We start from the raw sequence: 27,024 nt of genomic DNA, 5'->3' as shown, positions 1-27,024 counted from the left end.
GGGGCCCAATGAAGGAAGGCATCAACATTGTTTTTTTTCCAAACAGCGATGGGCCCCTCCAGCATCGATCGGAAAGTAAGACAAGCAAGCAACGCGGGTAAGAAAGGCAACGGGAACTGTAATTGTGCAAGCGGTGCTGCTTGCCCAAAGCTTCCCTCTGAGGCAGCTTCCTGTTTCTGCCTGGGCGCACGGTGGGGTGGGGCGGGGCAGGGGGCCCAGAGTACTTGTGTGTCTAGGGGCCCTCGACGAATTAATCCTGCCCTGGGGCGTGAAGGAGACAGTAAGGTCCCCCTTATGCACTTTAAGCCCTTTCAGCTTGTATTTTGATCTGCCAGTCTTGTAGCAATACTTAGTAAAACTTCGTTTCCCAGCTAGAGCTGGTAGGAGGAGGAGCCCTAGCTACTCCTCTTCACCCTTCCCAGTGGTGCAATATTTCAGCCACACCCCGGCAGACCCACATGGCCCGGCCTTGTCATTTCCGGGTTCACTGAGGAGCGTTTAATTAACAGTAGGAAAGGTGTGGGGAAGGGCATGGTTACAAAAGTAAGGCTGTCGGAGCTCAATGCTTGGGTTACAAAGTAGCGTTCGCCCCGGAATCTCGGTAGGTTGAGGCTGAGGCCTCGCCCTCTGTGTCCTTTCCCCCAGCAACCCTGGTCAGGTGCCTTTCTGGCTCGGCAATGGCAAGCGCTGAAAGGTCTGAGGGCAGAGAACACCTCTTCAAGGTCCTAGTGATCGGGGATCTGGGAGTGGGCAAGACGAGCATTATCAAGCGCTACGTGCACCAGTTCTTCTCGCAGCACTATCGCGCCACGATCGGCGTCGACTTCGCTCTCAAAGTCATCCACTGGGACCGCGGGACGCTGGTGCGGCTGCAGCTGTGGGACATCGCAGGTGAGTGACGGGGGACCGGAGGAGACTTCCCCCCCCCCCCCACCCTAGCACACGTCAGCGAGAGGGATTGTAGTCCGTTTCCAGACGAGGTGGAAGCACTTACTTGGCCTAGAAACTTGAATTTTCTTTACTTCGGTTTTCCTTCCTTTTGTTTTGAGTCATGAATCAGCAAAAGGCTTCTCTATAGGACACGTGTTATTTGGGAGGCCTAACTACACAACATCCAAGTTAGCAAAATCGGATTTGTTTGTTTAATTCTGGCTCCAGCAGCTTGCCTTTTATTCATTTATTTAACTTTCTTTATCATGTCTTATTTCATATACACACAGGGATAACTAGATATAGCCAGTGGCGTACCTAGGGTATATGGCACCCGGGTCCCATCATTTTTTGACACCCCCCCCCCATGTAAAAAAATATTTTTTGTAATGACCATGAAATGGAATAAATGGTCAGAATAGAAACAGGCAGTGAAAATTTTCTTATATTCCAAACATAACATAACATAAATTATGTCTGAATTGTCATGACATCAGAAGTACATATGGAGTAGTTGCAGGTGATGTTTGGGACAGTTCTGATTGTGTTAGTTCGGTTTTATGTGTTTTTTGAATAGAAGGGTTTTTATTTCTTTTTGAAGGTTTTGCAGTATGTGGTCGATGTCAATTGGTTGTAGGGTTGGGGGTCGAGTGTTGCAGCTCGAATGGCTAGGAGGTTGTCGAACAGTTTTTTTCTTTTGACGTTTTTGGTTGGAGGGTGTGTGAATGGTGCGTGAGTTCTCCTATGTCTGTTTGAAGTGGATTGAATTATTTAGCTGAAGAAATTAGTTACCCCCTCATCCCACACACATTAATTCTCTTCCATTTTTGTTCCCATTATAAAAAACACTGATAAGTTCCCAGAAAAAAAATACATTAAAATAAGAAGTGAAAACAAAGGCCCCTACAGATGAGAACATAACATAAGAATAGCCTAACTGGGTCAGACCAATGGTCCATCATGCCCAGTAGCCCATTTTCATGGTAGCCAATCCAGGACACTAATACCTGGTCAAAACCCAAAGAGTAGCAACACTCCATGCTACCGATCCAGGGCAAGCAGACACTTCCCCCATGTCTTAATAACAGATTATGGACTTTTCCTCCAGGAATTTGTCCAAATCTTTCTTAAAACCAGCTACACTATCTGCTTTTACCATAACTTCTGGCCACTTCATTTTTAAATTTAGATCTTTCCTTTCAAACAGAGACCTTGCTAGATGTCAAATACAGCACAAGGTAACTTCACATGGACTTAGCTGTGCAGGAAATGTGAATCTCCTCATACACCCACCATATAGTGCAAAAATGGTCTGTTTTTTTCTTTCGATCACTACATAGCCTAATGCCACACAAGCAGCGCTGTTACAAACATATTCTGTAGGTCAATGCTTAGGATAACAAAGTTTCCTTCCTTGGACCAGAAGGAGATACTGATAAACCACTGGAAGAGATCCCAACACAACACCCAAAGACCCACTCAGTATGTGAACCAGTTGAGTGGAGTGGACTAACTGGGGGGTGGAAATGGGCCCGGAGTTTGCTCAGCAGAATTTCCCAGACCACCTCTTCCTCTCAACACATTGACACGCTGCCACCACCACCACTAGAAACACCTCACTGGGTAGGCCAGCTATGCTATAAACTTTATAAAACACATTATTATATTTTCTTATAAAGCACATATTTTAACTGAACTCTCTGACATCCTCAGCCTTTCCATTCACAAAAATAGAAGGAAGAAAAGTTCCCATTTCCTGCTGTTTCATGTCCCCGGTCTATACAATATTTTTTTTCTGCAGACCCTTCAAAAGTCTGACCAAATCCTCGTTTCACTTGCATTATAAAATACTGAGGATGCCATCTCTCCCCAATCCCAGGTCCTAAAGTCTAAGACAGTAGCGCAAACTAATGCTGCCAGATTCAGGAAAAAAAATTTCGATTCGATTCAGCCTATTGAATTGGTTTTTCAATTCGATTTTCCTGCCCAGTTGGGTGATTTTCAAAACTCCTGGTGGGTTTTATAGCTTTTTCACCCCCTTTGGCTTCTCCTAACCACACTGGCGCTGTGGTGTAAATAAAATAAAGAAACAAAAAGGACTTTTCCTCTCTCTGTTAAATCCTAGCTCACGTTTGCAGTCCAACACCAGCTCTGTCAGGATACACATTTCAAATCTGACATATTATAATCACAAAACAGAAAATAAAATTAATTTTTCTACCTTTTGTTGTCTGGTTATATTTCAAATCTTGTTGGTCCAAGACTCTGGTTTTCTTCTGATAACTTGCTTGCCAGGGTCTCCATCTTTCTTCTTTCTGCGTGCTAACCATCCATCTGCCAACTCTGTCCTCCCTTTCCATTTCCCTTCCCTCCCCAGGAAGTCTGGTATCTTTCCTTTTTTTCATCTCCCTCCACAGATCCACCTTTTCTTAACTACCCTTTCATCCGGCATCTCTCCCTCCTTCCCCACTACCCCAGAGTCCACCATCACTTCCTTTTTTTTCCCAATTACCCTCCTATCCAGTATCTCTATCCCTCCTCCACACCATCCCTTGTGTCCAATTTCTCTCCCTTTCAGTTCCTTCCCTTCCTAAATCTCATGGTCCATCATTTCTCTCCCTCTCCTCTATTTTCAGACCCATTATTTCTTCACCCCCCCCCCCCCCAAAGTTTGGCATATGCACGTCTCTTTGAACACCCCCTTCCCTCCGTGTACTTCTAAACCAGGGTCCCCCCCAAAGGCCTGTCCCCCCTTAAAGGTCTGCCTGTCCCCCCTTGAAGACCTGCACCCCCCTTGAAGGCCTGTCCCACCCCCTTGTAGGCCTGTCCCTCCCCCTTGTAGGCCTGTCCCCCCACCTTGAAGACCTGCCTGCCTGTCCCCCCCCTTGAAGGCCTGTCCCCCCCTTGAAGGCCTGTCCCCCCCTTGAAGGTCTGCACCCCCCCCAAAGGCCTGCACCCCCCTGAAGGCCTGTCCTCCCCTTGAAGGCCTGTCCCACCCCCTTGTAGGCCTGTCCCCCCCCCCTTGTAGGCCTGCCTGCCTGTCCCCCCCTTGAAGGCCTGTCCCCCCCCTTGAAGGCCTGTCCCCCCCCCTTGAAGGCCTGCACCCCCCCTGAAGGCCTGCACCCCCCCTGAAGGCCTGTCCCACCCCCTTGTAGGCCTGTCCCACCCCCTTGTAGACCTGTCCCCCCTTGAAGGCCTGCCTGCCCCCCCCTTGAAGGCCTGTCCCTTCCCCTTGAAGGTCTGCACACACACCCCCGAAGGCCTGTCCCCCCCCCCTTGAAGGCCTGCTTGCTTGTCACCCCCCTCCCCCTTGAATGCCTGCCTGCCCACCCGCCCCACCCTGAAGGACCGCTCGCCCCCTGGCCTCCCCGCACCACCTATGAAGCAGCACTACCTATGCTCCCGGCCTTGCCGTTCAGTCCCCACCACCCCCGAAGGACCGCTTGCCCCACTGACCTTCCTGCACCACCTATGAAGCAGCCGCAGCAGGATCGCGACGTCAGCTATCCCTGCGCTGCTTAGGCACTGCTTCCTGCGCCGCGTTCCCGCCCCTCCTCTGACGTCAGAGGAGGGGCGGGACCGCGGCGCAGGAAGCAGCGCCCAAGCAGCTCAGGGATAGCTGACCTCGCGATCCTGCTGCTTCACAGGTGGTGCAGGAAGGTCAGTGGGCGAGCGGTCCTTCGGGGGTGTGGGGGGACTGAACGGCAAGGCCGGGAGCACCCCTTCAGGGCTGGCACCCGGGGCGGACCGCCCCTCCCGCCCCCCCCCTTGGTACGCCACTGGATATAGCTACTGTTTTACTAAAATGAACTGTATCATTCCAAAAAATAATAGAAGAGTTGTCAAAAATATTAACTTATTTTGCTTTTAGAGTCTTTTTATAGGGGGAAAGGAGGGGGGTCTTTTGAAAACCGGGTAAGAAATTCACTGCTTTCAACTCCCACTCACTGTAAAATTACCTATGTCCATCTTATCATTCTCTCTGCACCCCTCCCCCTCAATCCTATATGTCCTGTCTGTCCAAATTAGATTATAAGTTCTTCAGAGCAGGGACCATCAGTGCTGCATGCACTGTTCAGCACTATAGAAATGATGAATAGTAGTAGTAGTAACTTTAGGAAAATACTACTACTAAAAACTGATTTATTCGACAAATATGTAAACTGATTTTCCAGAATATCGACTGGTAAATTGCATATTGATCTTATAGCCAGTGTTCCCGCTAAGCTGCGCTGGCCTGCGTTCGCGCACAAAATATTACATCGCAGCGCAAAGTTTCTCTTCACAGCGCACACACGCGTCGGTAAGGTAAGGGGACGCATTGGGGGGATTGCACTTCCCCACAATTGCCATGCTTCGGTTCCTCTTCTTCCTTCCTTCCTCCCCCCCCCCCCCCGCGGGACCCTGCGGCACCATCAACTCTTACTCCCTCTAATGTCGGCCCTGCAGCTCCAGACTTCCTCGCACCTTCTCCCCTCCCCCTTTGGATCGCTATTATTTTAAATGTTATAGCCGCGGAGCTGTATCCATCAGTGGAGATGTCTAACCTCGGCCTGCCCCGGAACTCTTACTGCAACAGTGACTTCCTGTTCCTGCCTAGACGGGCGTCTGCTGCAGTAAGAGTTCCGGGGCAGGCCGAGGTTAGACATCTCCACTGATGGATACAGCTCCGCGGCTATAACATTTAAAATAATAGCGATCCAAAGGGGGAGGGGAGAAGGTGCGAGGAAGTCTGGAGCTGCAGGGCCGACATTAGAGGGAGTAAGAGTTGATGGTGCCGCAGGGTCCCGCGGGGGGGGGGGAGGAAGGAAGGAAGAAGGGGGAACCGAAGCATGGCAATTGTGGGGAAGTGCAGAGCTGCAGGGAAGAGTGTTGCGGTACCCAGCTGGAGGGAGAAGGAAGATGAGGGAGGGAATTAAAGGAGATGCCAGGGCTTGGAGCGTAGGAGGAAGGTATGCCAGTCTAAGGGAAAAGGAAGGGGGAGATGTGAGAGCATGGAGGGGGAGCGAAAGATGGAAGAAAAGGAAAGGAGAGAGATGCCAGAGAATCAGGGAAGGGGAGATACCAGACTATGAGGAGAGGTGTGGGAGAGGGAAGGCGAGGAGAGAGATGCCAGACCAATGGGGTGAAAGGAGAGATGGAAGGGGGAGGCATACAGTTTCTGGAAGGGGCATAGAAGGAGAGAAGATACCATATAGGGGAAGAGAGACGGCAGACAGTGGATGGAAGGAAGAGAGTTACAAGAAGATGAGGAAAGGAGAAACCACAGAAGACAAAGGTAGAAAAAAATTTCTATTTATTTATTGCTTTAGGAGACATGTGTCACTGTTTCTGTGAAGCATTGTATGCAGAGTCCAGCTTCTTGCTGGTTCAATTTAACCTTTGTCTATGTATTTTTATTTTATCCCCCCTTTTACAAAACTGTGAAGCGTTTTTAGCACCAGCCTTGGTGGTAGCAGCTCTGATGCTCAGAATTTTATGAGCATCAGAGCTGTTACCTCCGTAGCTAAAATCCACACTACAGTTTTGTAAAAGAGGGAGGGGTTAGTTTGTGATTACATATTCCTTATTAGGCGAAGGTGTTTTCTGTGTTCTGTGTGTTCGAAAGACATGGTTTTCTGTTAGGATTGACGGTGTAGGATTGATCTGTGCTGGTCTGGCTTGTTTAGTTTTACAATGGGTGTATTGATGTACTGCTCACTGCAATATGTAAGATGCTGCCTTTTCCTAGGTACTCATGTGTGACGTGTGGTTTGTTACTAAAAATCATGATTTTCTTACAGATGGGGAGGGGGGGTGCCAAAAAATTATGGGTCCCGGGTGTTACATATGCTAGGTACGCCACTGTATGTAAAGATACCAGAAAGCTGGCGTAGCAAAAACTTCTAAGTTTTGAGTATTTATACCCTCCCACAATCTCACGGGCACTCGTTTCAAGTTTATTGAGAATTTTGATTTAAACGCAATATCAAATATTTTCATGCGTATAACAAAAATAAATTTGGGGAAATAAATAAAACCATTTGAACCAGTGTTCCCGCTAATGCTGCGCTGGCGTGCGCTGGCGCACAAAATATTACATCGCAGCGCACACGTTTCTCGTCACAGCGCACGATCGGAAGAGGCGTACGGCAGATGGCAGGGCGGCGAGAGGGAGAATCGGGCGAGTTGGCTCATAACTTGCTGGCGCCCGATATTTTTGGCTCACGGTGAAAAAAGTTTGCTCACAACACCCGCCCGCTTAGAGGGAACACTGCTTATAGCTAGTACTTTTTTGTGGAATTTTTATTGTATTTTAGCAAATTGTATTTTATTCATTGTATAATTTTAGCACTATATGTGAACTGCCTAGAACTATGTGATAGGGTGGTATATAAAAATAAACTTATTATTATTATTAGAATTAGAATTTGGACCTTGGTGGATAGTTAAGCTTTGGGATTCATTGTCAGAGGATATGGTAAAATTTGTGCAGCTGGGTGAATAAATGGTTATATAAATCATAAAGAGTCTATTATAAGGAAAATTGAGGAAAACCACTGCTTGTGTGTGTGTGGGGGGGGGGGAAGAGCAAGGTAAGCAGCAGAGAATCTTACTGCTTTTTGGTCTGTCTTGGCCATTGGTGGAAGGAGGACTCTGGGCATGGTGGTGGCCCTTTTGTCTGACTCATTATGGCAATTATTATGTTCTTATATTGGTAGTGGAGGAGAGGGACCAATTTAAGCATTAGTACCCGGAAATTTTAGGGTGAAGTGCTGACCCCCGCTCCCAACTACAGCTAGGCTTTAAAAAATAATTTTTATTGACATTTAAGATACTGTCCTTAAGCAGAACTGTTCATTGTATTGAATGTTCTAGAAGACTCCTGGGATACTGACTCCAAGGGTCAGATGCACACAACTCTGGCAACCCAGTAGAAAACACCAGGTTAGAAGAAAGTTACATTTTCCCAGTGATGCTCAGCACGAATAACATGCAAAATTATATGCATGCTATTGGTGCTGAGCATCACAGTGAAAAGGTGTGAACTATACCTGGCACTTGCACACACGAGCTGAGTGGTAGGTGCAGCTCTTGTGGTCAGGCCCTGTACAGTGCAGGGTGCTCTGCTCACTGGAGTTCCTTTTGCAGCTATTGTGCGTATTATGCCTGTGTGTGTGTCATATGCCTATGTCACGACGCAGCTGTTAGGCACAGGACACACCTGCACATAAAACACATACAAATGGCTACCTATTCAAGCTACTGACAGCTCCAGACCTGCTGGAAAATTTTGATAGCTGATAGGTAGGCGGTCCCTGCTGTCCATTACACAGAGTGCTCATTTTAATACTAATGAGCTGCTCCTAATGTATTTGCATACGATTCTCAGTGGCTGCTACTCAATTGGTAGGAGCCCTCGAGAACCCTTTTGTGTATCTGCTGAACTAACTGCCTACAAACCAGTCTTACTTGGCACGGAAAGTTTTTGAGCATCTGGCCTTAGTTCTGTTCTGTTCTAGACAGACTGAGATTTTAACTGGAAACAGACCCCAGAAGAAGATATATAAGGGCACTGATAATTATAGAGTGAATTAATAGGATGCAAAAGGTCAATTACAAAGACTCGGGGACACTCGATGAAGTTACAGGGAAATACTTTTAAAACCAATAGGAGGAAATATTTTTTCACTCGGAGAATAGTTTAAGCTCTGGAAAGCATTGCCAGAGATTGTGGTAAGAACGGATAGCGTAGCTGGTTTTAAGAAGGGTTTGGACAATTTCCTGGAGGAAAAGTCCATAGTCTGTTATTGAGAAAGACATGGGGCAAGCCTCTGCTTGCCCTGGATCGGTAGCATGGAATGTTTTGGTTTTTTTTAAAAAATTCTTTATTCGGTTTAAAACTAACAATAAGTGCAATATAAGTAATAAATACATTTCACACTTTAACAGCACTTAAATATATATATCAAACCCCCCCCCCAATTATACACCCAACCTTCAACCATAAATAAATTAAAGCATCCCCCCACCCACCCACCCTGGACATGTATATTCAGAGGGAAAAAATAATACTCATTCCTTGCAAAATTTTGTTAATGGCACCCAAACATCCTTAAATTTATTATAATGTCCCTGCTGTATGGCTATTGCACGCTCCATTTAAAAATATGGCACAAAGAGTTCCACCAAAAAGTATAATGCAACCGGTCCCAGGTTTTCCAGTTCTTCATACCCCTGTCATAAATAGAAGTTTGTTATTATTAGCAGATATTTGGCTTTTAGCCCTCATTGACGTGCCAAATAGCACGGTTCACGCCACTGGATTTTCCAATAAATTATTCACTTGACCCCAAATGGATCTCCAAAATCTAAGTATCGAGGAACAATAAATGATCCAATGTCCCTACGTCGAGATGACAGTGCCAGCATCTATTAGACTTGGAACTATCCAATTTCTGTAAACGAACAGGGGTCTAAAAAGCTCTATGTAACAAAAAAAACCATGTTGTCTCATAGATGCAGACACCATACATCTCATTCTCCAAGTACAAAATCGTGGCCATTGAGATGCAGAAATCTGATGCTTTATCTCAATGCTCCAAATGTCACGAAGACCAGTCTTTGGTTTCTTATTCAAAAATTCAGATATTAATTTGTACCACTGAGAGGCCTGATGTCCCAGGAAATCTGTCTGAAAGCATAAGATCGGCAAGCTATACTGGCTTTTAAGATTTTGCCAATCAGGGAACCCCTTCTGAATGGCCTGCTTCAACTGCAACCATTTATAAATTTGAGACTTAGCAATACTAAATGTTTGTTGCAGTCGTGAAAAGTCAAGCAGCTTTCCATCCAACATTAAATCAACCAAAGTACGTATACCTGCCTTCATCCAATGCTTCCAGGTGATCTTAAATCTGCCAATTTGAATCTGCAGGAATGTTGCTACTCCTTGGGTTTTGGCCAAATACTAGTGACCTGGATTGGCCACCTTGAGAACAGGTGACTGGGCTTGATGGACTGTTAGTCTGACCCAACAAGGTTGTTCTTATGTTCTTAAATGTAGCATTTCTTCTACTAATGCCTTTTTCCAATACCTTGTTATTATATTAATGCTAGATCTCTGATAAATAAGTCTGTTCTGATTAGGGATTTGTTAATATAAGAACCACCAGGATTATTTTTACTTCTGCCAGCATCTTGGAATCTCACAAGCTGCTTGTCTGTTAACTAAACTCTTGGAATGTAAAATAAGTCTTCAGCATGGACTGGTGGCAGTAGTTGCTGGGCAACCTTATGTCTAGGGGGATTTATGATGACATTGGACAGACACTGCAAGACCCTTTAGTATGTGACCAGAAAATGCCCTGGTAACAAACAGCTATTGGGTAGAGAGCAGTGTGTCTCAAACTTTTTCGAGCCGGGGCCACGGCTCAAGGCACCCAGAAGTGCAAGGATATTGCCGTGATGACATCACACGCATGTGTGATATCATCACGCCAACATCCATGCATGCGCAGAGGCCCTGCAGACAGGCCCTGAAATGCCAGTAGGGCGTGCCAGCAGGGAAGTCTTAACAAATATCAACTGAGTACCCCCAACCACAGACCTTCCGAACTCCACCCTAGACCCACCCAAGCTCTTCCCCAGATCCCACCCCCTTTACTAATTGTAATGCAATTTTTTCCATTCATTTTTCATATACACACAATATACACAGCAGATATAAATTCTCAAAATTGAGCAGTACCCCTTCTCCCTTCCCTGCCAGCAATACCTCTCCTATCACTGCTAGCGGCAGCTCACTGTGTGCTTTTAACTGGTTTCATCATGCAGCCTCAGGGCCTTTGCTAAGCCGGCCCGCTTCAATGATGCGATTTGGGCTGGCCTAGCAAAGCCCTTGAGGCTGACCTAGCAAAGGCCTTGAAACTGGGCTAAACTATTGCTAGCGGCAGCTGTGTACCAAAGTTAAAAGCACACAGAGCTGCCGCTGCTGGTCCAGGGGCGCGGAGACGAGGAAGGTAGGAGTCCTGGCAGACAGGCACCGGGGAGCCTCTCTTCCTACCCTGTGAGCTGTGGCACACTTAAAAACTCAAAAGGCACACTAGTGTGCTGCGGCACACAGTTTGTGATACACTGGGGTAGAGAGACCTCAGTGGTGGGAAGATGAGGAGAACAAAGGATTTTGGCAGACTCAAACAGTTGGTCATGAGGTGTGGGAAAGGTAACTTCAAGTTGGATGCAGGAGCAAAGACTGGAGTTGGGGCAAAGAGACTAAGACAGCTGGGATAAGAATCTAGGTGAGACTCATGTGTATACCTCAGCTGCCCTGAATCAGGTTACCGGGATCAGTCTCCTTGTATCTCCCTGCACTAGAGAGAGACAGAATCGGAGTCTGTACATTGCAAGAGCAAAATTCACCTCTGGTCATCAAAGGACTGACAGCTGTATGTGCTGGTGTGCATCCTGCCCAGGACTGATACCGGCAGAGGGTCGTAATTAATTCTGACAATCCACTACGGGGAAGGCCCCAGCTCCATGCATGTAACAGAGGATTGTGGTGAAAGCCGTTATCCCAGGACAAGCAGGCAGCATATTCTCACATGTGGGTGACGTCATCTACGGAGCCCCAGTGCGGACAGCTTTTCAAGCAAACTTGATTGAAGTTTCAAGTTTGCTACACTGCACCACGCATGTGCATGCCTTCTTGCCCACTAGAGGGCGCATCCCACCTCGTGGTCCTCAGTTCAGTTTTTTCCGCGGAGCCAGAAGCCCTGTGGAAATTGAGCTCTGCTGTTTTTGCCTTCTGTCGCCGCGTCCGGTGGAGTTTAATCGGTCGTTGTGCTTACTTTTTGTTTTTTTCGGTTGTTTTGACAGTTCGTAAAAAAAAAATAAAATAAATTTCTTTCCGTCGGCTCCGGGGGCTCCCGTGGGGCCGCGGTCGCGACCGGCCTTGCTTTCGGCCGGGTCGTTTTTTCATGTCCCGTCCCTTGACGGGTTTCAAGAAGTGCACCCGGTGTGAGCGGTTACTGTCCATCACCGATCCACACCGGTGGTGCTTGCTCTGCTTAGGGCCTGAGCATCCGACTGACTCGTGCGATCGGTGCTCCACTTTCCAGGCCAGAGCGCTCCGCCGACGCCGTGCTAGGATGGCGGAGCTCTTCGCGGTTGACTCCGCGCCGGGGAAGGCCTCGACGTCGGCCTCGGCCTCGGGATCCTCGGCGTCGCCGCGTCCTTCGACATCGCAGACTACTCCTTCGACTAAGCCTGCCTCGGGTAAGGCCTCTCTTCCATCCCCGACTCCAGGGTCGACGAAGAAGCCATCTTCGGGCTCCTCAAAGGCGGGTGGGTCGTCCTCGGCCCCGCCCAGGACTACGGCCACTAATGCCCCGAGGGAATACTCGAGACCGAGGTCGCCCTCCAGGGAGCACCCCCGGCCTCGGACCTGCCCACCATGGTAGGGATCCCGGCGTTCCAAGACTTGCTCCGAGCATTGATTGCCTCGGAGCTGTCTGGGGCCCTCGAGCATTTGCAGCAGGCTTCGGCCTCGACAGCTTCGGCCTCGAGGGCCCCGACCCCGGTCTCGGGGTACCGGGGCGGCACCGACCTCGGCCCCCGACCTTACCCTCGACTTCGACCTTGGGGGCCCTGCCTGAGAGTAGCGTTAGACCCCGTGGACAAGGTGCGCAGGGTGAGGGCGGATTTCCTCTTCCTCGAGGTCCTCCCGGGACTCCTCTCCCTCGGGCCGGCCTCGGGCGAGGTGTCGTCCGAGGAAGCCTAAGCGTTCGCGAGGTTCTCCTTGGCGACGAGGTCACTCCTCGCCGCTCAGGGGCGAGGCATTACGGGTCTCGGAGCTTCGCCTCGACAACCCGAGGCTGCTCCGTTCCCCAGCGAGAGGGGGTTCGCGTGACTCCTCGCCAAAGAGGAGGGGGCGTGCCTCGGTACCTCGGACACCTGGGACCTCTCCCAGGGGTTCTTCGAGACGTAGACGTTCCCCGACCCCCTCGAGGCCATTGGATCTGGCCTCTTGGGAATCTGGGTCCGGTAGGGAACCACGCTATTCCCACGAGGCTTCCCCCTTCTGTTCGGCGGGGAGGTCGAGAACCCCCTCGCCGCCTGCCAGACAGTCCTCTTTTTCCAGTTTCATGCAGGACATGGCACGTGCCTTGGGTCTAGACCTCATGGCTGGATCTCAATACACCAAAGAGTTCCTCGAGGAACAGGACCTTCCCACTCCCCCGAGGGAAATTCCCCGACTTCCCTTGAATAAGGTCCTTCATCAGACCTTCCTTAAAAACCTGACTTCACCTCTTACGGTCACAGCGGTGCCGTCTAAGATGGAGTCCAAGTATAGGACTATTCCACCCAAGGGATTCGATAAGGCTCAACTCTCCCACCAGTCCTTGCTTGTTGAGTCGGCGCTGAAGAAGTCACAACCTTCCAGAGTTTTCTGCGGCGGTCCCGCCCGGCAGGGAGGGTTGGACCCTGGACAAGTTTGGTCGTCGCCTCTATTCGAATTCCCTGATGGCAACCAGGGTGCTTAATTATGCCTTTACATTCTCATCCTATTTACGTGGCAAGGTGAAGGACCTGCCTCAGTATCACGACGATTTACCAGATTCCCGTAGGGAAGGATTCGCCAGGTTTATGTCCAACCTGTCTCAATTGCGCCTGTACCTGTTTCACGCTGTGTACGACGCGTTCGAGCTGGTGTCGAGGGTGTCTGCATTTGCTGTAGCTATGCGCAGACTAGCGTGGCTACGCACCCTCGATATGGATCCAAACCTGCAGGAACGCCTAGCGGATTTACCTTGCGTGGGGTCCGAGTTATTTGATGAATCCCTAGAGGCAGCGACCAAACGGTTGTCGGAGCAGGAGCACTCGTTAGCCTCGTTGGTCCGTCCGAAACCACGGGCCACGCCGCAGAAACCCTTCCGGCCTCCTCCTAGGCGTTACCCTCAGAAGTCGATGCCGGCCTTTTCTAGGCCTCCGCCACTGCGTCCACCCCAACAGGGAAGAGGGGGACAAACGAAACCTCCGGCGCAGGGTCCGTCCAAGCCTGCGCCGTCCTTTTGACGGGCTATGCGGATGGGGCCGGCCCCCCTCCGCCATCGCGATGGACCCCCTTCCCATAGGGGGTCGACTCCGGTCCTTTTATGCGGCTTGGACCGAGATAACATCCGACGCTTGGGTGCTCCGGACCGTCTCCGAGGGTTACTCTCTCAACTTTTGGTCTGAGCCGCCGGAACAGTCACCGGGGGCTTGCCCATACAATCGGTCCCAGCTCCCCATCCTCATGGCAGAGGCCAGGGCCTTGTTGAGGCTTCGGGCGGTGGAACCTGTACCCCCCGATCAGCGGGGACGGGGGTTTTACTCCCGTTACTTTTTGGTCCCAAAAAAGACCGGGGACTTGCGCCCCATTCTAGACCTCAGAAAGCTCAACAAGTTCCTGGTCCGGGAGAAGTTCCGGATGTTGTCACTTCCGGTATTGTATCCTCTCTTGGAGGAAGGGGACTGGATGTGCTCCCTGGACCTGAAGGAAGCGTATACTCATGTTCCGGTGCATCCCGCCTTCCGCAAATTCTTACGGTTCCAGGTGGGCGAGCTACACCTACAGTACCGGGTCCTCCCCTTCGGCCTGGCTTCGTCCCCTCGAGTCTTCACGAAGTGTATGGTGGTAGTCGCTGCAGCCCTGAGGTCTCGGGGGCTTCAGGTCTTCCCATACCTGGACGATTGGCTGATCAAGGCCCCAACCATGGAGGGGGTTATCTCAGCGACCCTACAGTCTATCATCTTCCTTCAGCGACTGGGGTTCGAAGTGAACTTTCCCAAGTCACAGTTGTGCCCGACCCAATCACTTCAATTTATAGGCGCAGTGCTGGACACTGTTCGCCTCCGTTCGTTCCTCCCTCCTCCTCGTTTGGAGGCTTTAGTTCGGTTGGGTCGTCTGGTTTCTCGGCTACCTGTTGTGTCGGCTCAGCGCATGATGATGCTTCTGGGCCACATGGCGTCTACGGTCCATGTCACTCCGTTCGCCAGACTACGCCTGAGAATTCCTCAGTGGACTCTGGCCTCTCAGTGGCGCCAGGATTGCGATCCTGTCTCTTGTCTCATAACGGTGACTCCTTCTTTGAGACGATCGCTCCGTTGGTGGACCGACTCTTCGAATCTTTCCGGGGGTTTGCTCTTTCTCGTCCCTCCACATCGCAAGGTTCTGACCACGGACTCCTCGGAGTACGCGTGGGGGGCCCACCTCGACGGTCTGCGGACCCAGGGCTTGTGGTCGGCGGAGGACCGATGCTGTCACATCAATGTGTTGGAGCTTCGTGCCATCTTTCTGGCGGCTCGAGCATTCTGCCACCTACTCCGCGATCAGGTAGTCCTCGTGCGAACGGACAACCAGGTGGCCATGTATTATGTGAACAAGCAAGGTGGGACGGGCTCTTGGTCCCTTTGCCGGGAAGCTCTGCGCCTTTGGGAATGGGCAATCTCCCAGAACATCTTCCTACAGGCGGTCTATATCCAGAGAGAACGGAACTGCTTGGCGGACAAACTCAGTCGGCTTCTCCAGTCGCACGAGTGGTCACTCAACTCCAGAGTCCTGCGCGAGGTCTTCGACCGCTGGGGGACTCCGCAGGTGGATCTGTTTGCCTCTCCGGAGACTCATAAACTACCCCTGTATTGTTCTCGGATGTACTCCCCGGACCGTCTAGAAGCAGATGCCTTTCTTCTCTACTGGGGAGGGAGGTTCCTTTATGCGTTTCCTCCTTTTCCCCTGATCTTGAGGACGTTGGTTCGTCTCAAATCATCCAGAGCCACTATGCTTCTCATTGCGCCTCGGTGGCCTCGTCAACACTGGTTCTCCCTGCTTCTTCAACTCAGTGTCAGGGAGCCTCTGCTTCTGCCTGTGTTTCCCTCTCTGCTATCTCAGAGTCGGGGTTCGCTGTTGCATCCCAATCTTCAGTCGTTACACCTGACCGCTTGGTTCCTTTCCCCCTGACTTCGGTCCCGGTTTCTCATTCGGTGAGGGAAGTGTTGGAAGCCTCGCGCAAGGTCTCGACCAGGCTTTGTTATTCCCAGAAATGGACCAGGTTTTCCTCCTGGTGTTCCTCGTGCCATCTGGAACCGGATTCGGTCCCGGTGTCTTCGGTGCTGGACTACTTGTTGCATCTATCTAATTCAGGCCTGAAGACTACATCCGTTCGGGTGCATCTCAGTGCCATTTCTGCTTTCCATCGTCACTTGGAAGGACGTTCTCTTTCGCTTCATCCTCTGGTGACTCGTTTCATGAAGGGTCTAATCAATGTTTGTCCCCCTCTGAAGCCTCCTCCCGTCGTTTGGGATTTGAATGTTGTCTTAGCTCAACTGATGAAACCTCCCTTTGAGCCTATTGACAAGTCTCTCCTGAAATTTCTTACTTGGAAAGTGGTATTTCTGATTGCCCTCACATCTGCTCGACGGATTAGTGAGCTGCAAGCTTTGGTTGCGGACCCGCCTTTTACTGTTTCATCATGACAAGGTGGTTCTCCGCACCCATCCTAAATTTTTACCTAAAGTTGTGTCTGATTTCCACCTCAATCAGTCCATTGTCCTTCCTGTGTTCTTTCCTAAGCCCCACTCCCATCCTGGCGAGACGGTGCTCCACACGCTTGACTGTAAGAGGGCGTTGGCATTTTATCTCCAACGTACCAGGTCTCATCGGAAGGTTCCTCAATTGTTTTTGTCCTTTGATCCTAATCGTTTAGTACACCCTGTTTCCAAGCGCACCTTGTCCAACTGGTTGGCTGCTTGTATTTCTTTTTGCTACGCTCAGGCTGGTCTTACGCTCTCAGGTCGAGTCACGGGGCATAAGGTCCGGGCGATGGCAGCTTCGGTTGCTTTCCTCCGATCCACTCCTATGGAGGACACATGTAAAGCTGCCACTTGATCTTCGGTTCATACGTTCACCTCCCACTATTGTCTGGACACTTTGTCCAGAAACGACGGCCGGTTTGGCCAGTCGGTGTTACGTAATCTGTTTTCCTAGATTGCCATCCTCCCACCTGCCCTTTTTTGGTTGGCTTGGAGGTCACCCACATGTGAGAATATGCTGCCTGCTTGTCCTGGGATAAAGCACAGTTACTTACCGTAACAGGTGTTATCCAGGGACAGCAGGCAGATATTCTCACAACCCGTCCGCCTCCCCGGGGATGGCTTCTTTGCTAGTTATGGAACTGAGGACCACGAGGTGGGATGCGCCCTCTAGTGGGCAAGAAGGCATGCACATGCGTGGTGCAGTGTAGCAAACTTGAAACTTCAATCAAGTTTGCTTGAAAAGCTGTCCACGCTGGGGCTCCGTAGATGACGTCACCCACATGTGAGAATATCTGCCTGCTGTCCCTGGATAACACCTGTTACGGTAAGTAACTGTGCTTTACTTATTATGGTGAGTCTGCACATCTTCCTATAGAGCTGGGGTTGGTTAGATAGATAGATAGACTTAAGGCATTCTTCCATGCTTTAGGTAGAGTTCACATGGCTTTGCTCTTAGATTATGCAAAAAAATTAGGTTACTATCACGGTATTATAATTTGTGTACATTTTTCAGTGTTACTGTGTTCATTTATAAATACTTACATTAACTAAGCTGTGCATTCACCGTATACCTGTGCAAGTTTGTTTATCCCAGGACAAGCAGGCATGATATTCTCACATGTGGGTGACGTCATCTACGGAGCCCCAGCGCGGACAGCTTTTCAAGCAAACTTGATTGAAGTTTCAAGTTTGCTACACTGCACCACGCATGTGCATGCCTTCTTGCCCACTAGAGGGCGCATCCCCACCTCGTGGTCCTCAGTTCATTCTCTTCCGCGGAGCCAGAAGCCCTGTGGAAATTGTGCTCTTAGTTTTGCCTTCTGTCACCGCGGCTGTGTCCTTTTTTCGACTCGGTCGCTGTGATTTTCTTTGTTGTTCTTTTTATTTCTTTCGAGTTTCGTCAAAAAAAACAAAACTTTTCCATTCGGCTCCGGGGGCTCCCGGTAGCAGCGGCCGCGGGACCTCGCTTGTTCCTGGCCGTTTTTTGGGCCCATGTCCCGTCCTGTGACGGGCTTTAAAAAGTGCACCCGGTGCGATCGGCTCCTGTCGATTACCGATCCTCACCGGTGGTGCTTGCGTTGCCTAGGCCCTGAGCACCCCTCCGACACCTGTTCCCGGTGCTCCACTTTTCAACGGAGAGCTCTCCGCCGCCATCAGGCTCGTATGGTGGAGCTCTTTGCAGTTGACCCCGCGGCAGGGAAGGCCTTGACGTCGGCCTCGGCTTCGGCCCCGGCCTTGACCTCGGCCTCGACTCCTTCGTCCTCGCCCCGGGAGCCCCCGGCGTCGAAGCCGGTGTCTTCGACCCCGAAGTCGGCGAAGGGTAAGTCCTCACTTCTTGCTTCAGTTTCAGCCTCGAAGAAGCCATCCTCGAGCTCCTCGGCGGGGGCGGGTGGGTCGTCCTCGGCCCTGCCCCGAGTGCCGAAGTCGGGTGCCCCGCGGGAATACTCGGTACCGAGGTCGCCCTCGAGGGAGCACCCGACGGCCCCGGACCTGCCGACTATGATGGGGGTTCCCGTCTTCCAGGACTTGCTCCGGGCTCTCATTGCCTCGGAGCTGTCCGGGGCCCTCACGCTCCTTCAGCAGGCTTCGGCCTCGGCTGCCCTGGCGTCGGTGACCTCGGTCTCGGTGCCCTCGACTTCAGGCCCGGGGGGGGTTTCGGCCTCGGCCCCAACCTTGCCCTCGACCTCGGTTGACCAGCCTGAGCGGAGTGTGTGGCCTCGGGACAAGGTGCGGCGAGTTCGGAGGATCTCTTCCTCTTCGTCCTCGTCGAGGTCCTCCCGGGGTTCCTCGCCCTCGGGTCGGCCTCGGGCGAAGCGTCGGTCGAGGAAGCCCAAACGCCACCGGGCTTCTCCTCGACGACGCGGTCGCTCCGAGGCGGAGACCCTGTGGGTCTCCGAACTGCGCCTCAATAACCCGAGGCTTTTTCGTTCGTCTGAGGTTGAGTGCTCGAGGGACTCCTCGCCAAGATGAAAGGGGCGTGCCTCGGTCCCCCATACCCCGGGGACTTCCCGAAGGGGTTCCTCGGGGCATGGGCGGTGCCCAACCCCGTCCAGATCGCTCGATGCGGCTTCTTGGGGTTCGGGGTCTGACACGGGGAAGGAACCTCGATACTCACGCGAGGCTTCTCCTTCCTTCTTGGCGAGGCGCTCGTCTCGATCTCCCTCTCCGCCTTCGAAGCCCTCCTCTTTCTCGAGGTTCATCCTTGATATGGGAAGGGCTTTGGACCTTGATCTGGGAGCAGGATCAAAGTACACCAAGGAGTTTTTGGAGGAGCAGGATTTACCCTCCCCTCCTCGAGAGACGCCTCGGCTACCTTTTAATAAGGTTCTTAACCAGACCTTTTTGAGGAACCTTGACTCCCCTCTTTCAGTCACAGCGGTGCCTTCTAAGATGGAGTCCAAATATCGCACGGTTCCGTGCAAGGGCTTTGATAAGGCACAGCTGTCCCACCAGTCCCTACTGGTGGAGTCAGCTTTGAAGAAGTCGCAGCCTTCCAGAGTCTCGGCGGCTGTTCCCCCCGGACGGGAGGGACAGACCTTGGACAAATTTGGTCGTCGCCTCTATTCCAACTCTTTGATGGCGACCAGGGTCCTGAATTACGCATTCACCTTCTCGTCGTATTTGAGACAGATGGTGAAGTCGTTGCCGAGGTATTATGGAGTCATGCCAGATTCCCATAAAAAGGATTTTGGGGCTTTTATGTCCAATTTGTCCCAACTGCGTCTCTACCTCTTCCATGCGGTGTGTGACGCATTTGAGCCGCCTGGCATGGCTCCGTACCCTGGATATGGACCCGAACTTACAGGAATGTCTGGCCAATCTTCCCTGTGTTGGCTCAGAGCTGTTTGATGAGTCCTTGGAGGCGGCGACCAAGCATTTGTCTGAACACGAGCGCTCTATTGCCTCTTTGGTCCGTCCCAAACCCCGGGCTCCGCCGCAGAAGCCGTTTAGACCTCCTCCGCGGCGGTACCCGCAGAAGTCGACGCCGGCCTTCTCCAGGCCTCCGCCCCGACGTCCCCAGCAGCAGGGCAGGGCGTCCCAACCAAAGCCTCAGGCGCAGGGAGCGTCTAAACCCGCTCCGTCTTTTTGACGTGATGCGCGGTTGGGGGCGGGCCCCCTCCGCACTGTCAAAGGACCCCCTTCCTATCGGGGGCCGATTGCAGGCCTTTCTCCCAGCCTGGGCCGAGATCACGTCGGACGCTTGGGTGCTCCGGATCATCTCCGAGGGCTACTCGCTGAATTTCTTATCCAGGCCACCGGAACATCCGCCGGGGGCTTCTCTTTGCTGTCGAGACCAGCTTCCTCTTCTCCTGTCGGAGGCCAGGTCCTTGTTGGGCCTTCGGGCGGTGGAGCATGTGCCCCCGAACCAAAGGGGACGGGGGTTTTACTCCCGTTACTTTTTGGTCCCGAAGAAGACCGGGGACTTACGCCCCATTCTGGACCTCCGGAGGCTCAACAAGTTCCTTGTCCGGGAGAAGTTCCGTATGTTGTCTCTTCCAGTCCTGTACCCTCTACTAGACTCGGGGGACTGGATGTGCTCCCTGGACCTGAAGGAAGCATATACGCATGTTCCGGTACATCCCGCCTTTCGCCAGTACCTACGGTTCCAGGTGGGGGAGTTGCACCTCCAATATCGAGTCCTCCCCTTCGGGCTGGCCTCGTCTCCTCGGGTCTTTACGAAGTGTATGGTGGTGGTCGCGGCTGCCCTTCGATCCCAGGGGCTGCAGGTCTTCCCCTACCTGGACGATTGGCTGATCAAGGCTTCATCCAGGGAGGGGGTTATCTGAGCGACCCGACAGACTATCATCTTTCTTCAACGTCTGGGGTTCGAGGTAAATTTTCCCAAATCGCAGTTGTGCCCGGCTCAATCCCTTCAGTTTATCGGGGCCGTGCTGGACACGGTTCGCCTTCGTGCATTCCTGCCCTCGTCGAGACTGGAGGCTCTGCTTCACCTGGCCCGTCAGATTCTGCTGCAGCGCTCCGTCTCTGCACACCGGCTGATGATTCTACTCGGCCACATGGCTTCGACAGTTCATGTCACGCCGTTTGCCCGATTGCATCTGAGACTCCCTCAGTGGACCTTGGCCTCCCAGTGGTGCCAGGATCGAGACCCGCTCTCCCTTCCTGTAACGGTCACTCCTTCCTTGAGACGATCGCTCCGTTGGTGGACCATCTCTTCCAATCTTTCCGGGGGTTTGCTCTTTCTCGTCCCTCCACATCGCAAGGTCCTGACCACGGACTCTTCGGAGTATGCGTGGGGGGCTCACCTCGACGGTCTGCGGACTCAAGCGCTATGGTCGGCGGAGGACCGTCGTTGTCACATCAATGTGTTGGAGCTTCGTGCCATTTTTCTGGCAGCCCGAGCCTTCGGTCATCTGCTGCGCTATCAGGTGGTCCTGGTACGGACGGACAACCAAGTGGCGATGTATTATGTAAGCAAACAAGGGAGAACGGGCTCTTGGTCCCTGTGCCAGGAAGCCTTGCGCCTTTGGGAATGGGCGACCTCCCAGAACATCTTCCTGCGGGCGGTTTACATTCAGGGAGAGAAGAATTGTCTGGCCGACAAACTCAGTCGTCTTCTCCAGCCGCACGAGTGGTCGCTCAACTCCCGAATTCTGCGCAAGGTCTTCGACCGCTGGGGGACGCCTCAGGTGGATCTGTTTGCCTCACCGGAGACTCACAAACTGCCCCTCTATTGTTCACGAATTTACTCCCAGGACCGTCTCGAGGCAGATGCCTTCCTTCTCGACTGGGGTGGGAGATTCCTTTATGCATTTCCTCCTTTCCCTCTGATCTTGAGGACGTTGGTTCACCTCAAGTCGTCCGGAGCCACTATGATTCTCATCGCGCTTCGTTGGCCTCGTCAGCACTGGTTCTCCCTGCTCCTTCAACTCAGTGTCAGAGAGCCTCTACTTCTGCCTGTGTTTCCCTCTCTGCTGTCTCAGAGTCGGGGTTCGCTGTTGCATCCCAATCTTCAGTCATTACATCTGACGGCTTGGTTCCTTTCCCCCTGACTTCGGCGGTCAGGGAGGTGTTGGAAGCCTCGCGAAAGGCCTCTACTCGGCTGTGTTATTCCCAGAAGTGGACCAGATTTTCATCCTGGTGTACCTCGCACCATCTAGATCCATGTTTGGTTCCGGTGTCTTCGGTTCTGGAATATTTGTTGCATCTGTCCGAGTCTGGATTGAAGACAACTTCCATCCGGGTACATCTCAGCGCTATTGCTGCTTTCCATCGGCATCTAGAGGGACGTTCTCTCTCTCTTCATCCTCTGATGGTTCGTTTCATGAGGGGTTTAGTTAATATTAATCCTCCTCTGAAACCTCCTCCTGTGGTTTGGGATCTTAATGTGGTCTTGGCTCAACTGATGAAACCTCCTTTTGAGCCGATTGACAAGTCTCTTCTTAAGTTTCTCACTTGGAAGGTGGTCTTTTTACTTGCGCTCACGTCTGCTCGTCGGATTAGTGAGCTACAGGCTTTGGTTGCGGACCCACCCTTTACTGTATTCCATCATGACAAGGTGGTTCTTCGCACCCATCCCAAATTTCTACCTAAGGTTGTGTCTGATTTTCACCTCAATCAGTCTATTGTTCTTCCGGTGTTCTTCCCGAAGCCCCACTCTCATCCTGGTGAGGCGGCTCTTCACACGCTGGACTGTAAGAGGGCGTTGGCTTTTTATCTCCAACGTACCAAGTCTTATTGGAAGGTTCCTCAATTATTTTTGTCCTTTGATCCTAATCGGCTGGGACATCCTATTTCCAAGCGCACCTTGTCCAACTGGCTAGCTGCTTGTATTTCTTTTTGCTACGCTCAGGCTGGTCTCACGCTCCATGGTCGAGTCACGGGGCATAAGGTCCGGGCGATGGCAGCTTCTGTTGCTTTCCTCCGGTCTACTCCTGTGGAGGACATATGTAAAGCTGCCACTTGGTCTTCGGTTCATACGTTCACCTCTCACTACTGTCTGGACACTTTGTCCAGAAGCGACGGCCGGTTTGGCCAGTCGGTGTTACGTAACCTGTTTTCCTAAATTGCCATCCTCCCACCTGCCCTTTTTTGGTTGGCTTGGAGGTCACCCACATGTGAGAATATCATGCCTGCTTGTCCTGGGATAAAGCACAGTTACTTACCGTAACAGGTGTTATCCAGGGACAGCAGGCATATATTCTCACAACCCGCCCACCTCCCCGAGGATGGCTTCTTTGCTGGTTATGGAACTGAGGACCACGAGGTGGGGACGCGCCCTCTAGTGGGCAAGAAGGCATGCACATGCGTGGTGTAGTGTAGCAAACTTGAAACTTCAATCAAGTTTGCTTGAAAAGCTGTCCGCGCTGGGGCTCCGTAGATGACGTCACCCACATGTGAGAATATATGCCTGCTGTCCCTGGATAACACCTGTTACGGTAAGTAACTGTGCTTTCTGTTGGGATAACCACATAATAAAGAAAATTGCTTTCAGAACAGTGTGGTCATGGCTCACAAGAGAATAGCCTAGCAAAAGTTGTTTCCTGGGACCATTTATGGCAGTGCTAAGATAACCCCTAGACACCCCAGCGTTTTATTGCTAGTAATTATTAGTTTAAGAATGCTCAACTTAACATCTAACTCGTACTTATGGACTGGGGTACTGTCTCTTCCTTCTTGTGCCAACGTGCCCCTTCTTCCTCCCTTCCTGTCCAAAAGCGTCCCAAATTTGTGCCTCCCGTGTTTACCTCCTCTTGCCGGCCCCCTCCTCCCAGCCGCACTTCTGTTGTCAAAGCCGCAAGCAGCGGCTCCAGCACGTGGTCCCCTGGTCTTGCAAAGCCACGATTTACTGCTCGTGCATGCGGCCCGCTGACCCAGAAGCATTCCCTCTGCTGTTTCCTCCGCCACCACCGCCATGCCTGGCGAAAGGATTTCAGAAAGTGAAATCGGAAATCAGCCCATGGCAAGGCCCGCGGTTGCACATGCAGTAAGGATAAGAAGGAATGAGGGGCGCATCAGCGAAGCGACATTATACAATCGAATATCCAGAAGATTCAGTCCACCCTGCCTTTTATCCAAGTTCAGGGTGGCAAAGCTTATCCGGGCTGTTTTGTTACGCCACAGGAAGGAAGCAAGGAGGGATTTAAAGATCTGTTCATCTTTGGTAGTGATCCACAGGGGAACTGTTTGGAGCGGGTATAAAAGTTTCGGCAGTAAGACCATCTTGAACAATGCCGCTCTTCCCCAAAGGGAAAGTAGCAAGTCCTTCCATTCACACAGAGCTTATGTATAGCCTCAATGTGATGAATAACATTATATTGAGAGATGAGGTGAGGTTGTGTACTCACTAAGACCCCCAGGTATCACATCGGTTTCCGGACAGGGGCCACTGGTAGAGCATCATGCCAACGCTCATGCTTATTAGAAGCTAGGGGCAAAAGTTCCGACTTGGCACAGTTAAAGCGAATGCCCGATATGGTCCCAAAGTCTTAGACAATAGAGAGGGCCACCGGTAAGTATAGGTGAGATTGTTCCAGATATAGAGGTATATCATCTGTGAATAGATTTATACGATTCTCTCTAGCCGTAACTCTAATATCCTGGATAGTAGGGTCGGAGCGGATCTTAACCGCCAATGGCTCAATAGCTAGCAGAAAAAGGAGCGGAGACGACGGGCACCCTTGCTGTGTTCGTCATTCAAGCGGGAAGGGCGGAGTAAGGTGTCCATTAACTAGGAGCCTAGCCTGGGGCAAGAAGTATAGACTACGCACCCATTCCACAAATGTACCCTCCAACATGTATTGACCTATGACCCCCAAAAAATAATAATAATTTTATTCTTGTATACCGCCAAAGCCATAACAGTTCGAGGTGGTTTACAAAAGAAGTATTGGACAATCAGTGAAAAAAATACAATACAAATCATCAGAAATATATACAAGATAAAAAATTAAAACAGTGAACCATTAGGTTACAAATCGATCAAACAACTGTGTTTTTACTAATTTTCTAAAAATAAAATAAGATGGAGCTCGCATAATAATATTACCCAGCCAGCAAATGCTATCGAATGCCTTCTCCATGTCGAGGCCCACGATAGCCACTATATTGTCACCCTCTCCGAGAGTAAATGGCCATCATCGCCCTTGTGAGGTTCATTGAGGCATATCTCTCAGATACGAATCAGACCTGATCTTCATGAATGAGAGCCATGAGGTGCTTAACGAGCAATGCTATGAGTAATTTTACATCTTGGTTAAGAAGCGCTATGGGCTTTAAGATCCCATCTAAGAGGGATTCTTGCCCGGCTTAGATATTAAAACAACATGGGCCATATTATAGCGATCCATGCTTTTCTGTGAATGTAAAGAATTATAAGCCACTGCCAAGGATGGGGAAATGACGTCGGACAGAATTTTAAAATATGTGGGCCCATAGCCGTTAGGCCCCGGAGATTTAGGGCTCTTTTTACTAAGGTGCGCTAGTGTTTTTAGCGCATGCACTAGATTAGCACGCGCTAGCCGAAAAATTACCGCCTGCTTAAAAGGAGGTGGTAGCGGCTAGCATGTGTGGCATTTTAGCGCGCGCTATTCTGCGCGTTAAGGCCCTAACGCACCTTTGTAAAAGGAGCCCTTAGTTAATTTGAGCCCCTTAATACCCGTCTCCACCTCAAGGCGGGTAATGAGGGCATTCAAGGCCTGAATCTGGTCTTGAGTGAGCTTAGGAAGTAGGCATTCTGAAAAAATAATCCCTTTCGGTGTCTGCATATGGCTTGTGGGCATAGAGGCCTTTGAAATAAGTCACAAATTGTTGATGGATATGGGCTTCATTCGTGTAAGTGTGACCTTGTGGATCTGTAATAGATGTAATACCCTGGCATTTGTGATAAGGACGGATCAATTGTGCCAGTAACCTACTGGTCTTCCCCCCCCCCCCCCCAAACGATGAAGGTTATAGCGACGGAAGTACAGCTCCTGCTCCACCTGCTGCGTGAGAATCACATTAACCTGTTGTCTAAGGGTACGCACTCTCAAACAATCGTCGTCCATCAAGCCCCCTTGGTGGCGTCTCCTCAGTCGCTGAAGCTCGCCAGACAGCGTCAGCCATTTCACTTCTTGTTTCTTTTTTTTTCCAGAGACATATTCAATAATGAAGCCGCGCAATATTGCCTTGGAAGCTTCCCAGAAAAGAGATCAGGGGCGTAATTAGTACCATAATAATCTAACCACTTATCTCGCAGATACTTGTGGAAAGCAAGGTCCTTATAAAGATAACCTAGGAAAGGCCAGGTCCGTTCGGAGGGATCACCAGCGATTTGAAGAGAGAGCACCACAGGGGCATGAGCAGTTTTTAGCGCAGGCCGGCGTGCTGAATGCTCTGTGCTGCTCCTGACGCTCTCAGGAACTCTGAGTGTCGGGAGCAGTGCAGAGCATTCAACGCACCAGCCTGTGCTAAAAACTGCTTCTGCAGTTTTGTAAAAGGGGGGGGGGTGTTAATTCCTGCAAAAATTACTATATTGTTATGTAGCTTCAACTGGCTCAGAAGACAGCAGAACAGGTCCTCCTGGCACTGGCCACCATTTCACAGTGCTAATACTTTTTTTTAGAGAGGCCAAAGAGAGCAGAAGTAATAAAATTGAATTGAAGTCTGAAAACCCCTGTAGCAGCAGTATTGGTACAGTGAAACTTCATTCATCTATCAGGTATTTTGTGGTTTCAAATGAATGCACATTACAGAGTTGCACAGGGACAGAAATTTCACCCATCCCCAGTGGATCCATTTACTCATTCATACCAGCTAAGACCCATTTTGTCCCCACTCACCCTCAGGGCAGGGTTAATCTTTTGATGGTCCCTAGGCATACAAGTACACTGGACCCCTAAATAATACAATTTAAAGGGGGGGTAGAGCCTGATCTAGAAGTGCCCTCAAGACAGATTTGACTCTTGGTGAGCACACAGTGAGGAACCTTCCCCCACTCGAGCATAAGCAACACTTCTGTTCTTCTCAGCTGCAACCCTTGCTGTCCCCAACTGTCACTAGACTAAGTCCCTTTTCTGAGCAGGGCCACCAGTCGGA

At 50.9% G+C, this 27,024-nt stretch overlaps 1 protein-coding gene across 1 annotated transcript in view; it reads left to right on the top strand.

The window, feature by feature from the left end:
* The first annotated feature begins 261 nt into the window (after window positions 1-261).
* The window catches only part of RAB32 (RAB32, member RAS oncogene family), a 107,935-nt gene continuing 81,172 nt past the window's right edge, over window positions 262-27,024 (top strand). Inside the window, 1 exon segment of the mRNA XM_033938538.1 lies at window positions 262-891. Within this exon segment, the coding sequence (XP_033794429.1) occupies window positions 678-891 (214 nt within the window). The 5' untranslated portion in view covers window positions 262-677.

Source organism: Geotrypetes seraphini, chromosome 3, assembly GCF_902459505.1.
Source record: "Geotrypetes seraphini chromosome 3, aGeoSer1.1, whole genome shotgun sequence".
In the NCBI taxonomy this organism is placed as follows: domain Eukaryota; kingdom Metazoa; phylum Chordata; class Amphibia; order Gymnophiona; family Dermophiidae; genus Geotrypetes; species Geotrypetes seraphini.
The sequence above is the reverse complement of the archived record's forward strand: the minus strand, read 5'-3'. Positions and strand labels throughout refer to the sequence as shown.